The sequence below is a fragment of the Hippopotamus amphibius genome, chromosome 13 (genome assembly GCF_030028045.1).
Source record: "Hippopotamus amphibius kiboko isolate mHipAmp2 chromosome 13, mHipAmp2.hap2, whole genome shotgun sequence".
In the NCBI taxonomy this organism is placed as follows: domain Eukaryota; kingdom Metazoa; phylum Chordata; class Mammalia; order Artiodactyla; family Hippopotamidae; genus Hippopotamus; species Hippopotamus amphibius.
Window position 1 is genome coordinate 88,432,742 of NC_080198.1, and position 18,400 is coordinate 88,451,141.

General features: G+C 38.1%; 1 protein-coding gene across 1 annotated transcript in view; it reads right to left on the bottom strand.

The window, feature by feature from the left end:
* Positions 1-18,400, bottom strand: part of ARHGEF38 (Rho guanine nucleotide exchange factor 38) — a 129,929-nt gene that overhangs the window by 55,899 nt on the left and 55,630 nt on the right. Inside the window, exon 3 of the mRNA XM_057706876.1 lies at positions 13,171-13,294. Within this exon, the coding sequence (XP_057562859.1) occupies positions 13,171-13,294 (124 nt within the window). The remainder of the gene's footprint in view (positions 1-13,170; positions 13,295-18,400) is intronic.

Here is an 18,400-nt window from a genome sequence, read left to right on the forward strand (position 1 = left end):
TTCTCCCAGCTGAACTTTATTCTAATCAATACAGTTTTTTCCTTCTGTAAAAAAAATATTTTGAGATACTGTGACGAGTTGAAGGCCCTCCTCTTTACCATAAAATTTTATTCAAAAATCCTATGAAAATATTAAATGAACTGTTGCATATGAAGTGTTATGAACTGAATGTTTGTTTCCCCCCATAAAATTCATAGGTTGAAGGCTTAACCCCAAATGTGATGGTATTTAGAGGTGCAGACTTTGGGAGGTAATAGGGGTGGATGAGGTCATGGGAGAGGGACCCTATGATGAGATTAGTGCCCTTTTAAGAAGGGGAAGCTTTCTCTACCTGCAATATGAGGATACAGTGAGAAGGCAAATCAGCAAGAGGGCTGTCACCAGGAAGCAAACGTGCTGGCATCTCGATCTTGGACTTCCCAGCCTCCAGAACCATAAGAAATAAATGTCTGTTGTCTATAAACTATAGACAAGCTGATAATTTTTAATGGCAGTCTGAGCTGACTAAGACAAAGGGTTTAAAGTAAGAAGTTACTTGCTTTAGCAAGAAAAAAATATATGTAATAAGTTCAACTCTAAAAACCAACTACAATGATGATAAGAGAGAATTTTAGTTAAAATCTTAAGTAGTCAAAAGCTATAAACTTCCAGTTATAAATAAGCACTAGGGATGTAATGTACAACATGATAAATATGATTTACACTGTTGTATGTTACATATAAAAGTTGTTAAAGGAAAAATCCTGAGTTCTCATCACAAGGAAAATTTTTTCTATTTCTTTAATTTTATATTTATATAAGATGATGGGTGTTTTCTAAACCTATTGTGATAATCACTTCACGATGTATGTAAATCAAATCATCATGCAGTGTGTCTTAAACTTATATGGTGCTACATGTCAATTATATCTCAATAAAACTGGAAGAAAAAATTCTCAAACATAAATTATGATCCAAGATATATCCCCAAAGAAAGCTCTGTAGTTCTAAGTAAAACTTGATTGTCAAGACAGAGTATTCAGAATACAGAGAAGGGAGTGGGACAACTCCGAGGACAGAGGGTGGATAGACCCATTCCTGGGATAGAGGGTCTGAGATCTGGGTAAGATAATACAAGCCTCTAGCTGTCACTTCCCTGGGTGAGTAAATATGCCATCCCCAAAAGAAAGAGCTTTCCTGGCAGCTTTCACCCAGACTGACTAGGAGAGCTCCCCATGGTCTGCCTATCCTCTTTGGATGCGAGCCCAGCCCACTGGGACTAAGCAAGGCAGCAGCTCAGCCAGCCAAAATGCCAGATCATATATATGTTTTCTTCCTTTTGTTCTTAGCCTCCTTCTGTTCTTCTGGAGAGGACAAAATGAGGAGAGAGGTGAGAAGGAAGAGGTTGGAAGAGCAAATGCTGCTTACAGCAGCCACTATCCTTTGCCTTTAGTCTCATTTTGTTCCTGTCTTGCCTGGGGATAACTAAGGGATCCTCAAGGGACCCTGGTTAGGGTTATGAAACTCAAACCACACCCAGGTGCCAGGTGGAACATTAAAACAAGGATGTCCCTTGAGTACCAATTTTATAAAGATGTTTGAAGAAAAACCCATTATTTAAATGTGACAAAATAGAATGGAAAAGTTACGTGAATTCGTAAGATAAAACAAGATTCCAATTTATTTCATGCCTATGGCTGTGGCTTAGGGTCAGAACTCCACATTCCCAGGGGCTCATGGTATTTCTCTTTTGGCATCAGGAACCTTTTGGTAAAAATTTTTCAGAAGCACTACGGTAAGATTAAATTCAGAAAAATACGTTCATTGGATTTGACAATTCTGAGGTCTCTGGTGACATGGTAACAGCAATTTCAGAGAAGTGGTTTTATGAGGGAATGGGGTGAGACCAATAAGGGTAGCTGGACCGTAAAAAGAAAAAAAGAGAAAGGAAGGGAGCCAGAGTGAGCTGTGGGGTCTTTTCCCATGACCACCGCTGTGTCCAGTGCCAGGGAGGGCAATGTCATAATTGTGGTGGGATCTCTCAAAGGAGAGGCCCTTCCATCACTGAGGCAGTACCCACCCAGCATATTGGGAGTGGGAGGTGGCCTTCCGGAAGCAGGGCAAGACAAACTGGGGAACATTAATAAGCGGTGGAGATGGATGGTATATGATATGTAATAAGACCTGTATTAGGAAGAGCTAGGGTCTCCTTCTGACTGTGTCCAGAATTAGTGATGCTATTTGGAGAAAATCAGGCTCTTATCTTTTTCATCTGGTTGGATAGGATGCTCTTTAAGTACTAGTCCAGCACTAATGTTCAAGAATAAAGCTGCTAATTTCGATGGTAACTCATGGTGTCTTCCTGAACCTTTTTGACTTCTGGGTAATTTAACTCCAGGCGGGGATTTTTATAACAACCAGCACATTAAGAAAACATGGTTCTCTGAGGATTGAAAGTTAAAGGGTTTCCACTGGCTAGGTTGAGAAAAGGCACAATAATGTTTCCCTGCTCAAGACTGATAACACTGAGGACCGCATTCTTAGACCAACCAATGACTCTCCGTTTACCCACCTTAGTAAATACCTCTCTCTCATTTTCTTCACATTCTCTTGTCCTTATTGATTCTTTTTTTTAAAAGAACTTTTATTGAGATACAGTTAACATACAATAAACTGCATATATTTAGAGTGTACTATTTGGTATCCCAATCTCCCAATTCATTTCCCCCCCCCAACCCTCCCCGCTTTCCCCACTTGGTGTCCATATGTTTGTTCTCTACATCTGTGTCTCTATTTCTGCCTTGCAAACGTGTTGATTAGGAAATACCTCTCTTGAGAACGCTTGCCTCTATAGCTGCTCTGCACTACCTACCAGGCTCTGGAAATGACACCGGGAAATCCAGAGGCAGACCTGGTAACAACAAGAACAACGGCACTTACTGTGTTCCCTCGGTGTGCCAGCCAGTGTTCTGGAAACCTGTCATTGTCTCTGTCATTCATTTTATTCCTTCAGGAAGTACTTACTGAGGACACTGTTCTAGGTGCGGGTGATACAACAGTAACAAAACAGACAAGGATTTCCCTCCCATTGTGGAGACTGTGTCCTAGGGGTGCACCCCCTGTCTTGCCCTTCTGCTAAGGAGGGCTGACCATCCGCATTGGAAAAATGAACAAATGAATCTGCCTTTTGTTGCCAGTTGTTTATCCATTCTTCCATCTTCTAAACTAACAAAACTTCGACTCCCATTAAAAAATACGGACCCCAGTGAAAAATACTGATCCTTCCCCCAGTCTCTGGCAGTTAGAGGTAGTCAAGCGTGTGTGTGTATGTGTGTGTGTGTGTGGTGTGTGAGACAGAGAGAGAGAGAAATGGAATAATGCGTGTGTGAAATGAAATAATGAGATATAGGTAGAAGTCACTGGAAAGGTTTCTATTTCCCCAAAATGAAAGCTGCAGGAGGAGGCGGTTTTGCTCTTATTACCTGCAGGAAGCATGCTTGGCCATGGAGTAACCATCTTGAGGCCATGAGGCCAAACACCACAAGTTAAGTACCAGGAAGGAAAATGCTGGAAGGAGCCAGGAAGCTGCTGTCTCAGTCCTGGACTGCTGAGTTATGGATTTCTTGTTATGTGAGAAAATAAGACCTCTTTTGGTGAAGTTTCTATTCCAGGCAGGCAAGGGCAATCCTCGCTGATCCAAGTGGCTTGCCCCAGCCACGGAGGTATCAGTGACAGAGCCAGCATTAGGGCACAGATCTGTCTCCCTCCAAAGGCTGTGTTCTTTCTGGGCTCTTGTGCACCCTCAAGTTATGCATCCTTGCTAATGACTTCTCCTTCTGGCTTCCTAGCAGCTGGGAAAGAGCTCAGGGACTCATGGGACTCTTACACTTGCAATATTTCTTTCTGGACTTTATTTCTATGTGTATTCTGTGCAATATCTGAGATTTCACAGCTGCATTCAAATCTGACTGCACAGCTCAGCCATAGACCCCCAGGAACCAACTCCACAGCCTAGAACTTCACTTTTTGTTTCTCCTCAGAGAACAAAACTATAGAACTTGTTACTAAGCCACCCTCGTTTTCTTTTTATTATGAGACGTCAGTCCTAGAAGCACTGGGACCCATCTTGACCTCATCCAGGAGACTTGGAGGTCCAACCTTTACATGGTATTCTGGTGACTTCCTTCTGCTGATTTTTCTTTTCCTGTGTGGATTTGTGTATGCTTGATCTTGAGCCCCTCACCTTTTTTTCTACCATGTTTGCTAAAGCTGACACACACGTTTGCAATATAACAATAATGCTAGAATGATATAGGTGAGCTACTTTGGCATCACCCGCATGGCATCCTTGTCAGTGACTAACCTCTTCACAAATCTTTATCACTGCTGAAGATTCCTGCTTCAGGGACATACAAGAGATGCTGCTTTAGGAGAACAAAGGACTGCCACAGAACAACAGTGCATCACCCACTCCACCCTCAAAGAACAGAAAGCTCTAAATTTTCTTTGACTCCAAGGATAAACTCATCCTGAGGAAAAGGCATGTGAGAAACTATAATTCCTGTACTGTAGGCTTCTTTCTGCTCTGATTTTCTTCACGGTGTGTGTGAGGTGAGCAGGTAAACTAGACTTAAACATATTTATAACTCAGTCTTTTTAAAAAATAATTTGAAACATTATAACATTGTTGCAAATGCATAGAAGAGGACACAGCCCTGTTTTGCTTCTGTATCACTGTAACAAACCTCGCTAAAATTTAGCACCTTAAAAAAACAACTATTTTGATTTTCTCTTATGATGCTGTGGGCTGGCTGGTTTCACCTCAGCGGTTCTGCTCTACTTGATGTTTGCTGGGACTGCAGTCCTTATAGGGGCTTAACTGGCTGGACAGTCCTGGATGGCTCACACACAAGCCTGGTGCCTTGGCAGAAGGAAAGCTGGAAGGCTGGCCTCAGCTGGGAGACTGGGACAGTGGGACCACTTTCTCACTAGATAGTCTCAGATCTAATCTCTCTCCATGTGATGTTCCAGCAGGGTAGCTGGATTTCTTAAATGGCAGGCTCCACAGATCAAAAAAGTAGAAATGTCCAGCTTTCTCAAGTCTTAGGTCCAGTCTCTGGCACAGTGTTTCTTCCACTGCATTGTATTAGTTGGTGAGTGTCAGGGGCAGTTCAGAGTCATTATGGGACCAGACTACATGGCAGTGTGAATACCAGGAGGCAGAGTCCATTGAGGGCCGTCTCATGCAATTGCTGCTCACTATATCAAATGTGGAAATGATACTTGATATCTCGAATCGCTCTCCATAGGAGAAAATGTTGCCCTATAGATAGATGAATCATCAAGATACACACATTTTGGGACCACCTAGCAACCGCATATATCCATGAACCTGATTTGTTTGACAAACATGATCAGGACCTCTAAAACAGTTCACGTTATTCAATTATTACATACATAAGAAATCAAGCTTTGCGAATGGATGGGCACATTTAATATTATCAGGATAATAACAAGTTAGTGACATCATGTGTTGGGTACTGATTAAGGATGGGCAGTAACTATCATTATTTATACATGATTTTATTTAAACTTCATAAATGCTCTGTGGGGTGGTATTATTGCCTGAAATTTCAAGATGAGAAACTGAAGTTGAGTGAGGCGTTGTTACTTGCCTGAGATCGCACATCTAGCAACCCATAAGGCAGGATGTAAATTAAATCAACCTGAGACTGAAGCCCGTGTGTTCGTAAACTCTACACTGTCATCTGACTTGTTTTGTCCTTGCTCACTATTCAATTGTTACAAAATGATCTTCAATTTAAGTGGAAACAAGAGCTGCTTGTCACACTCCCATCCCTAAAGACTAAGAACCCATTTCCTATCTAGGCAGCCTGCCTAAGTCAAGATTTTAAAATCCAATTTCTATCTTGGCATTATAGTCTAGACAATTCCCTAGGGCTCTGAGATCTACAAACATATGCCTCCGTGCTTAAACTTGAACCTCATCCAAACCCCAAGGTTTTTTATTGAATAAAATTCTCCTCCTGGTTTATCTAGGTATCAGGAAAGTTTCCCTATTGGCACTAGAGCTGTGAATCACAAATTCATTGGTGCCATCTAAGGACAAAGAAAGGGAACGCCTGTGCTTTTCATCTTGTGGCAGCATGATTTTGGAAATCTCACCCAAAATCAGTTTACCTTATGAATGTAAGACGAAAGATTTAGTGATGGAAACTGCCCGTGAACTCCATTGATATGGCTACCTTATATGGGTCATGGCTATACCTCCTTGTCACTCTTCTCCAGCCACATTGAATTGCTCTCCTTTATATGAACTTTCCACACTCTCCTGTCTTGAGGCCTCTGTGCCATTTGTTGTTTGGGAAGTCTTTTGCTTAAATCTCCACCTTTCTGAATCCTTCAAGTCCAAGTTCAAAAGTCACCTTCTAAATCAAGTTTTTCTTCATCATTTGAGGGGAATGAATTAATTTCTTCTCTGTGAATCTGTATGAGTTAGCTCTTGCTGCAGAAAAAAAAATTCCCTCTCCAAAAAGAAAACAAAAAACAAAAAACTTTAGGCTTAAAATAACACTGTTTATTTGCTTATAATTCTCCAGGTTGATAATTTGAGTAGAGCTCAGCTGGGATGGCTTGCATCCATGTGGTGTTGATGGGGTTTTATTGATACGTTTGTAGTCTGTAGCATGAGACTGGCTGGCTGAAGAGGGCCTTACTCACATGTCCAAGGCCTTGACTGTGTTAATTGGAATGACCGGGTAGTTTGAGCCTTCTCTCTCCCTGAGCAGAGAGTAGCTGTCACAAGCTTGCTGTAGAACATGATTTTGCCACATTTTATTGGTCAAAGCAAGTCATGAGGCTAGGCCAGATATAAAGAGTAGGGAAATTAAAATATGCCTCCAACTTTTTTCAGATATGGCCTTACTAGTTTAATTTTTTTCATACATTTTCTCTAATCTTCCTCAATATTGCAATTTATAATTAGTAATGTTAAAATTATGAGCATTTTCAATTGTTTTCTCTGCAAGCCACAGCATTTTAAATGTTTTGAATTAATTTTATGCATATAGGAAAATTGCAAAAATAGCATCAAGAGTTTCCAAATATCCCTCACTCGTCTTCCCCAATGTTAACATCTTACATCACCATTGTATAATTGTCAGAAAAAGGAAATGAACTTTGTTTTAATACTATTAACTAAACTGAAGACCTTGCTTGGATTTTGACACTAACGTTCTTTTTCTGTCCTATCAGTAGAATCTATCCAGGCTCCCATTTGCATTTATTTCTTACTCCTCCTTAGTCTTCTTATTTTTTGAGTGTCCCTCATCTGAGTTTGCTGCTGTCTAATATTTTCTTGTGGTTGGACACAAGTGCACATATTTGGGGAAAAAGCACCACAGATATAATGTTGTGTCCCCCTCAGTGCATTGTACCACAAGGTTCATAATATGAGTGTGTTATATCCTGGTACTTTTGACCTTGATCACTCACTTGGTTAAGGTACTCTTTGCCTGGTTTCTCACTGAAAAGTTACCATCTTTCCCTTTGAGGTTACTACTTGCTTAGGAGACACTTTGAAACTATGAAACTATATTTCTCCTCAAACTTTCATCCACTAAATCTAGCATCAATCAGTGGATTTTTCTGTAACAATATTGACTATAGTGTTTACCTAATGGTGATTTTCTATTTTCTTCTTTCCCTCTCTATTTATTCACTCAAATTTATTGTAAGGAAGAGCTTTCCTTTCTCCTCAATTATTTACATCAGTATGGACTCTATTCTATGGGTTAAAATCCAATACTAGCATTATTTATTTGGCTGCTCAAATATATAAACCATAATACTTTTAATTGTGAAAATACTCTCCTCCTAGGACAGAGGCACCTAACAAGCTCCGAAAAAATTCTACTAAATGGAAGATATTAAAATTCTGATTATATACCTCTCTATATTAAAATATGTAAATATTTGAGCTTAAATATTTTCAAAGCTATTTTCTTGCCTCCATTTTGATTCTTTTCTTTCTTCCTTTTTACAAAGTAAAGCTCATCAAACAAGTTGTTTCTATTTTTGATTTTTGAATATTTTTCCAAATATAGGTATTGTAAAATCTGGTACAAGATATAACTTTATCCTATTAAATAGGAGCTCCATCTCAAGCTTCTTTTCATAAGTCATCTTCAAAAATACAATTAAAAATTTTCAAAATTAAATCTTTTACACAATATGAACTCTCATTGTTTAATTATTTTTTTAGCTAATTCCTTGTTTTCATAGAGATAAATTTCAGTGTCTTCCTATTTGCAGTTTTGTTTTCAATAATTGCAGTTATAAAGACTAAAAAGCTGAAGTTACTTTTCCGTCTGTTTGTTAAATATCTTAACTAAAGACTTCTAGCTAATTTTGAACAAAATGCAATTTCTAAAGCCGATTAGTGACCAACACCAAAAAAAAGTGTGCATATCCTCTAAATATTATATACAGTTCGCTCTAATTTTGTATATGTAAAACTATGTGTGAATTTTGACTACAGTTACCATTTGAATTAATAGAGTATCACAGCGTTATTACATACGCACCACAATCAATCCCAAGCACATTTCTGCTCTATAAATTTCTTATTTTAGTAAAAGCATTCTTTTACTGTGATACTCCACCTATATATATATATGTATTCGTATTATAATTTGCACTCATAAATTTAATTTTTAAAGTTACAGTAGAATTTACAATCTGGTCAGAAAATTCACCTTTGACACAATAAACTTCCATAAGCTTTTCTTTGATTCTGTGAATTGGATTAAACATTTTTGAATCATAATTGGAATTAACTGATTTTCTGTTTAATTCATCTGCTCACACTATTATAAAACTGTCATAATTTAACTGTTTGCAAAATCTTCTGCTAATAGTGTCAACTCATTAATAGCCATTGCTTTACATTTCTCACAGGCCCAAGAAAACTTGGAATTAGAAATGAGAGAAATTAACTTAGGATAACTGTCATTTGACACAAGTGAAGCCATGCTGCATGTAGTGATATGTAAACACACCTTCTGCAGTTTCATTTGTTAGTTACATGCACTTGGACTTAAAGGTATAGGTCAGATTTCAACAAGTGGATTTCAGGTTGGGAAAAAGATTCCAGCTGGAAGTAGCAGCATGAACAAAAGCATGGACAGCAAAAGCCAAATGCCAAGTACAGTTGGTCCTCTGTACCCATGAGTTCCCCATTCATGAATTCAATTGACCTTAGATAGAAAATATTCATAAAAAAAAAAACAACCCAGAAAGTTCCAAAAAGGAAAACTTGAATTTTCAGGCACTGGCAACTATTTATATTGCATTTACATTGCATTAGGTATTATAAGTAATCTAGAAATGATTTAAAGCCTACGGGAGGTTTGCATAGGTTATGTGCAAATACTGCATCATTTTACATCAGGAATTTGAGTATCTGAGGATTTTGGTATCCAAGAAGGTCCTGGAACCAATCCCTGGGGATACTGAGGGACCACTGTACGTCTTAAAATAATGAGCATGATCTTTTTTTTAAATTAATTAACTAATTAATTAATTTATTTATTTTATTGGCTGTGTTGGGTCTTTTTTGCTGTGCATGGGCTTTCTTTTTAGTTGTGGTGAGAGGGGGCTACTCTTCGTTGTGGTGCGTGGGCTCCTTATTGCTGTGGCTTCTCTTGTTGTGGAGCACAGGCTCTAGGTGTGTGGGCTTCAGTAGTTGCAGCACATGGGCTCAATAGTTGTGGCTCATGGGCTCTAAAGTGCAGGCTCAATAGTTGTGGCACACGGGCTTAGTTGCTCTGCGGCATGTGGGATCTTCCTGGAGCAGGGATCGAACCCCTGTACCCTGCATTGGCAGGCGGATTCTCAACCACTGCGCCACCTAGGAAGCCCCATGAGCATGGTCTTTTAAAAATAATGACTAACTTTTGATGTAGATGTTGCTACTTCTTCAGCAGCTTTCTGTCTTCTGATTGTCTTATGGGTCGGTGACAGCATTAAAGGCCCCCTAGTGAATGGTATTTTGTGTGGTATAAGTTGACCATCAACTTTCTTGAGGAATAAAAAAGCAATACTTAATTTTTATTAAATGTGCATACATTAAACTCTTACTTTTGAAAGGGTTTATTGCAAAATAAAATAAGCATAACCAGACAATAAAAAGTTGATATTTATCATACGATAAATAACCAAACTACTGTAGCAACAGCTTCCAGGCACTCTGTAGCAGGACAGCTCAGCCTCCACTTCCCACACATATTTTACTTGCACCTAACCTTTAATTCCCTACATGTCCCACTAAACCCCTTGACTATCATCCTGATGGCTTCATGCCTCCCACTGGTCATGACATGGGCCACTCAGCATGGGTCATAACTAGAGGCTCTCCTATGGACAGCAGGATTTATAGCTTCAAATACATCTCCCACGACCATCAAAACAGGAAGCAACTAGCTGTTGCTAGCTGCTCATGCCCAAAAGTCATCATTTTATCAGCCAGTACCCTGTCTGCTATACTTCAAAGGAAGATGTAAGTATCCTTGAGACTAGAAAAAGTTGGGAAAGGAGAGATGGGCTCTCTTTCAGAGGTTACCTTGTGAGTCTCTGTCAAATGCACCTGCCTCTTACACGCTGCTAGGAGGGGCCATGTTGGAAATTGAAGTACAGTACAGAGGTCTTACCAAATCTCTTGTGATGCAACTATTAATAAGGATCTTCCTTTAAAAAGGAGAAAATCCAGGACAAATGCTAAACTGGACTGAATGCTTGAATAGGCTAAAACCAGGATGTTCTAGGCAAATCAGGATACATGACCCCTTAAACCTGGAATTGTTTTTGACTCTAGCAAATGCAACCACTCTACATGTTGTTTGTGATTTTTTCCACATTTCTCTTAAATCTAACCCCCTGTTTGCTAGTCTCACTTTATCCACCTTAGCCTAGATGCTGGTTACCACATGGCTAAATTATCTATAATGACATATTTACTCATATTCTCCTTCTATCCATTCTCTTCATAGTTTCCTTTCTCCAGAAACTTTTGTGTCTCATTACATCCTTGCTGAAAAACTCTTAATGGCTCCTCATCACCTGCAGGGTAAATTCCAAACCTTGATTCCAAGTACGGGCTGTCCCTATTCTACACTTACAGATTTATTTCTCACTCCTCCCTTACATGAACCCTTCACTCCAGCTTGACTTGGTCCCTCACCATTTCCTAAACGCTTGGCTCTTCCTGTCCATGGTTTTCTTCATGCTGTTACTTCTACTTAGTCTTCCCAACCTGGACCTCACTTGCTGAAATCTGATCTGTACTTTAAGCCCAAGTAACATCTTCAAGAATTCTTCTCTGATTCCCCATACAGAAGTATTCTCTTGATCCCCTGAAGTTCTGTGCTAGTGTAGAAAATACTCTGATGATGTATTACACAAGTGTCTTCAACTCAAGGGGCTATTTGCAAACTTTTGAAGATCATCAAAAGATGATCTCTCTCATCTTTTGATCCCTAACAATGTCATACAACACCTTACTTATTGCACATGCTGCTGCCTGTTAACTATTCATTAAGTGAATAAATGAATGGCCAATGAATCCACACGAGAGTAATAATGGATAGAGTCCTTCCTTTAGAAATTATTTTTGCAATTTTTTGGAAACTATATTAGTCAGCTTGGACTGTCATAACAAAATAACATAGATTGGGTGGCTTAAGCAACAGACATTTATTTCTCACAGTTCTGGAGACCGAGAAGTCCAAGATCAAGGTGCCAGTAGATTCGGTTCCTGGTGAGGACTTCCTTCCTGGCTATCAGACGCCCGCCTTCCTGAGTCCTTATATGGTGGAGAGGGAACTCTGGGATCTCCTTCTCTCCTTATAAGGACACTAACTCCATTATGGGTCAATCCCCTCATGACTCCATCTAAACCTAAATTACCTCCCAAAGGTCTTACCCCCTAATACCATCATGTTGGGATTACAGCTTTAACATATGAATTTGAGGGGAACACAAGCATTTAGTACATAGCAGGGATATTTGATCAGCTTTGCTTATTAGACTTTGGATCTTCCTTAAATACGAAACAAAATCAGTTTCATGCCATTTTTATACTCAGATTCCCATTAACAAAGACATAATGAGGATAAATAAAGATATAAGGTATGAGTGTGTGTTTGTGTCTCTGTGTGTGTCTCAAAGAAGGGATCTACGTGAAACCGATAACAGTGGTTACTTAAGGGGATGTTAGTCACATTGGAGGGGTAACTGACGCTGTGTACTCCCGAATTGTTTTAATATTTTGTAATGAGCGTACATTGCATATTAGGTGTGAAATAGAAAAATGATTACAACACATTTTAAAGAATTCTTAGCCTCCATGGCACTGTGTCTGTGATATCTTGCGTTGTGGCAACTGCCTTCAAGGAGTTCACAACATCCCTTTGAAGTTCCCAAGAATCACCACACACGCTGCTGCTTAATAGCTATTCATTGGGTAAATGAATAAACAAATGGCCAATGATGGAGAAAATGGAGAGAACAAAACTTTGACCCAGCACTTTTCCAGTGATTTCTTTGTATTTTTTTCAAAATCTTATCAGAGTGAGAAAATAATCTATGACTGCCTGAGAATAGAAGCGTGTTTGGAAAGTGAATAATACAGAGAAAAAAGGAAAAGCATGGAAAGAGTAGTTGTTAAGTGTTTGAATAATTGTATAAACTTTCCATGCAAAAATTTACAATCCAAAAATAAATGAATTCCTAATCATAAGATAAATAAGAGATATTGTGACTAAAATCAGTAAAGCTATTAAAGTATTTAAATGTTTAATTCTTTAAGAATCAAGTAAGTGTTAGCCATAAAACCAAATGAGAGAACATCTGGAAGGCAGAGAGGTTGAAAGATTGGAAATTAAAAAGCAAATGGTGTGCTTAGTGCTACTGAGGGACTTCAGCAAATGGATGTAAACCCATTTGAAAATAAATACAGAGTTTGTGTAATTACAATGAGCCTGAAGATGGGTTTAGCATTTATATATCTCCTGGGAAGCTTGGTGAGTCAGAAACATAAAACCAAAGCAACGGGAGGCCATTAAAATATTATTTCTTGTTGTACTGGAGAACTCGAGAAGAGAATAAACATACCGATTACTTGCATGGCCGGTTCCACGTCTGTCGTGGCCTCTTCCAACAATGAGAGCAGCTTGGCTGATACCCGATGCACCGATTCAATGTTGCTAAACAAGCTATCCACATCCAGCCGATCAATCTGAAGAAACACAAACACTGAGCACCAGCCGATGGAAAGAGACACACAGTATTTAGGATGTTTTCTCCTGCTAAACAGTAAGCCTTTTATATGCCAGCTCATGCTGCTTCCATCAACCGTTTCTGTAAACATTCTTCCTTGGGATTTCCAGAGGAAATGTGCAGTTTTTCATGCAAGAAATTGGGATGGTGCATCTGTTGTTACCTCCCTATTTTTCTTTATTTTGACTTAGCTTTAATGTGTTGAGTGTATACCTACATATTCCTGTAAGAACCAGAGTGTGACGAAGATTTGGGCTCCCTAATCGGTACTTTATTAACTGACCTCTATGAGGGCACGTATTAGCGTGTATGAATATAGAACACTTTACTGCTTACACAGCAGAAGTCAGACCTTACTCTAGGCAAGTGACTATTTTCAAAGCTCTTTTAAAACTACAGATGTTCTCAAAGTGATGACAAGTAGATTTGCTGAGTTGTTTCCTGCTTTCTTTTTTTTCTTAAAAGAAATGTGAATGGAAATCTTCACCAAACATGTTCTACTAATTAAAGATTCATGATATTTTATAACTTGATGCATACTCTCAAAAGTCAGTGTAACCACTCCTAGATCTTATAGCTGGTGCTTACAATAATTTATTCATCCTTCCATCCTTTCACTAGATAATTCCTGAAGTCCTTCTATGTACCAAGAATTGTAGTAGAGGCCAAACTCTGTCACAGGCATTAGATGATTAGTAGAAGGGGTGGTCAGTGATCCGAAGCTATCCTAGAAGAGTATGATGAACTACGTGCCCAGATTTTGCTTGATCTTACTCAAAATCTTTCTCTTAAGTTTAAGTCAGCCCTCCTTTCATAATCAAACAGTGTCTAGTGGGTCATGAACAGCTTGGTTCAGGCTCCATTGGTCTGCCACAGGGAATAGGAGCAGGTGCCTTTTATTCATGGCTTATTGTACATGAGGTCATAGGTGAGTAACCAAATCATCAATAAACAAGTCATGGAGAAGCTTCCAAGGTGATAAGCAGAGTTACTGGTCCAGAATGAGGCTGGCAAAATTAGGGGTGAGAGAGAGACAGGGAGTTCAGCTAAACATCAGAAAAAAGGAGCCAAGAAATGAAAGGAAATTGGGCACAAGAGAAATAGGTTAAGAGACAGACCTGGAAGAATTCTGGAGATGAAGGCCAGCTTCTTTTTTTATGCTCTCAGCTATGTCTATTTAGGAGGGAGGGAGGAGGCACGCTGCTCATTTTTTATCCCATCCTTTTTTGACATTGATCCCATTCTTCTTGTTGTTCTCCATACTGGAGATGGATATTATTTTGATCAGGATGTTCTGTTATTAAACATGGAAGCCGTATTTCACAATGCACCTTGTTTAAAATTTTGTGACTGCGTCAGTTGTTTTCTATGCAATATAATCTGGCTGGATGTATGTGCTTCAAGCATCTTGGGAAATTCCTCACCTTCCTATCATCAGTCTGGTTTTCAAGAAAACTCCCAGCCTCATTTGTAATCAAATTCTGTGTGATTGCATGGAGTTGGTTTCTTTATAGGACTATACAACTTTTTTCTTCAATTTTTTAAATGTTTTCTGAAATTATCTATATATTCCTACTTCATTCATAATAATGAAATCATTATTAACTCTTAGGGTCTTTAACCCAGTATCTCACAAAATGTTTCTTTGTTCAGCACTCATTCTAACAGGATAGGGCACGCATGGCTCTTCTGCCTAAAATCTATGGATTTTCAAGACTTTTAATTTCTATGTTTAAATAGTATGTTTAATATTACAGATATAAAATATCTGAAAGGAAGATAACAGTAATATGAATCTTTTTGTTAATCCTAATTTTAAGTGGCTCAAATGCCACATATCTCTGAGCACCACTGATTTAACACATTATTTTCTTTATGTATTAGGTATTAATTAAATCATAAAGGCATGACTTGGCATAGTGCAAAATATGTTTTTTGAAAGTTTTGTATGAGCCAAATTTTTCTAGATTGATTTATTAGATGCGGTAGTTTAATATTTTTTAAAATCATATTTTGAAATGAACCCTTCTAAAGTATAAAATTTCATCCCTAATCTACTTGCTTTGTAAGCAAGTAGTTCATATAGTGTACCCTATTATTATTTCATTTTGTTGTGGAATCTTCATTCTGAGGAACTTAAAGTGCTGCACATTTATTATTTCATATATCATTCCAATTGCTCTGTAAAATATGAACCAGTTTGAAGATAGGGAAGCTCATGCAAAATGAAAGAGGTATTCTGGAGTTCAAGACAGAGATGGAGCTGGAAATTGACCTTTTAGTCCTATGCCACAGTCTATTACCAGCAATTGCTAATAGTAGGATACTTTGCCATCTCTGTTTGGATTTTTTAGTTTGTTCCTGTGGTTTTCGCTAAGTTGTCACATCTACAATTTATTTCTCAAGGTCAGAATTCTGCATATCTGTCTAATTTATATTTTAGATTCATTTAGCAAGGATCTAATCCTGTATTCTATCTATAATCTTAGTTCAATGCGGCAAATACTACATAATAAAAACATAGGTTTTGATTTCTTTTCTTTCTGAAGGACAGAAAGGATTAAAACATCAGTTGGCCTGGTTTCAATCATCCGTATCACCACAGGCCCATGGAGACTCTGAATCATGAAATGAATTAACATTTAGTCACTGCTATGCCAAGGAACAAACAAATGTCTCATCCAAATAGGCTTTTAAAACTAATAGATGATTTTATAATTATTGATGTAAATTCAAGGAAGCATTTATATACTTTTATTAATTATTTACTAGAAATGGGCAATACTAAGCATAGGTCGAGTTAAATTTTAAATGAAATAAAATTCATTTTTTTGGTAAAAAGGATTTAGTTTAAGTATACATTATTCTAAGCAAATTCAATATATAATAATTTGAAAGTACAAAACAGAAAAAATTAAAGGTCAGTATTTTGGGTGACAATTTAATTCTTTGCTTCACAAAAGTATTCACAGGATATACTTCAAATAGCAAGTTTCTATTGCATTTAAATAATTGCTAATCTTATAGTTGTATGTATGCAAAACTCCCAAGGCATAAATGTCTGAGTAAAAGAAAACACACTTATAAAATTTTATCAATTCAGAGACTGTAATCATTGGTATAAAATTACTTTGTTGCCACCAGCACCTTGTACTCACTGTTTTCAAAGCTTTCCTTGCATTTTTCTGCATTTACATCCCAGCCAAGCGCTTCCCTTTGCTTACAAATGCTTTGCACTCCTAAACCTTACAACATCCTACCCATCGGAAATGCAATGTGGTAATGGTAGTATTTGTCCAGCAGTTTTGTCCATCTCTCTGTCCTTTCTGTTGCTTTTTTGGGAGGAGCCACAGCTCCCCAGCTCTACCTGGTCTGGTGGAATTGTCACGCGTGGTGCCTGCCCCCTCCCTCCAGGGGTGCGCATGTGACCTGCTGGCCACAACAATTGACCTAGGATGGCAGGTTCCTAAGCATAGCCAATGGGAAGCTTTACTGATTTTTATAAATGGTTGGGAAATAGAAGGGCCTGGATTGTCAGCCCTAAGCGTGTTAGTTTCTATCTTCAGCAGTCGTCTTTGTGGAGAGCTTGACTGTAGTAAAATCAACAAAGAGAGGGAAGCTAAGCCTGACATCATCACGTTAGCTCCTGGGTCTTCCTTGCCTAAAGCAAGACATCCTTATTACAGAAGGCAATAAACTGCTTTTTAAAATTCAAGCTAGTTGGAATTTTACTTGTTACCGCTAACCAACAGGGGACGAATACACTTCTCTTTTTTCTAGCCAAAATCTCACTTCCTCTAAGAAAACTTTCCTGCTCCCTTCTTTGGAATTAACCTCTCCCACTTCTACTTTTCCACGACTCTTGCTTTGATTACCCATTGCTTATACTGGAGCCTATTTTATCTACTTGAGATATTTATTAATTTATCCCTCTTTGTGTAAAAACTGTGAGTTCCTCCAGGACATTGTCTTTGTGAGTTACTTGAATACCCTACTGTGTCTAATACAGTGCTAGGTTCACATCTAGAACTCAAAGTTTGACAGCTTGAATTGAATTGAGTGCCTACAATTCAAATGATCTATTTTGTCTGTGGGAGCTATCAGTAAATATTCTTGTTTTTTACTGGGCTCTGAACAATAAGTATGAGGAGCTCAAAAGTAGTTTAAAGAAAAAAATCAAAATCACCTAATTTGGTTGTTCAGAATACCACATTAAGCGGATATTTTACAGCTTTCTGCTTCATTTTATCTACAAAGACAAACTGCTGTGCTCAGTTTGGCCTTTAGTATACCTGGAAGACTTGCTGACAAAGGCTCCACTTCCCCCTTGGTTCACCCTTGGGAAATCCCTGTTTTTTGTCTTCTGTTTAATGAGCCCTGTGACACTCAACCTAAACCTAGTCACAGACAAGAATAACCAAACATTCTTAGCTGTCGTGCAGACCCCAACCACAAACACCTTTAAAAGTGGACATTGAAGAGAAGTTGAGAAACAAACTCTTTAAAAAAATAAACTATTTTCATAAAAGTGGTTCATGTTCATTGTAATTAAAACTAGGTAGGTAAGTAAAAGAAAATACAATTGCATATAATTCTACCACACAGAAATAACCATTAATATTGTGAGGTATGTCCTGCCTAATTGTTGTTCTGTGTGTGTGTGTACATCTGTACAACACATTTATATACTTTAAATAATGTTTTAAAATTTGGGTTTTTTTTTTTAACTTAGCATAACGTAAACATCTTTCCATGTCATTACTTTTCCGCAATTGCACCATTTTAAATGTCAACATTATGTGGAAATACTGTAGTCTACTTAACCAGTCATTAAATCTTTGAAATCTAGATAAATTGCCATTTCCACTACGATAAGCAGCTCTCCTGGCTAAAGCCTTGTTTGCACCCATGATTATTTCCTTATGATAAATTTCTTAAGCGTAATTGTTGAGCTAAAGTTATTGTTTCCTAAGGCTTTTAACAAGCCTTGGCAAATTATAGCAGCAATTACAAACACTATTTTCTTCTAATAACCAAGGGATAAAAAACCCTCAGTTGGATATTA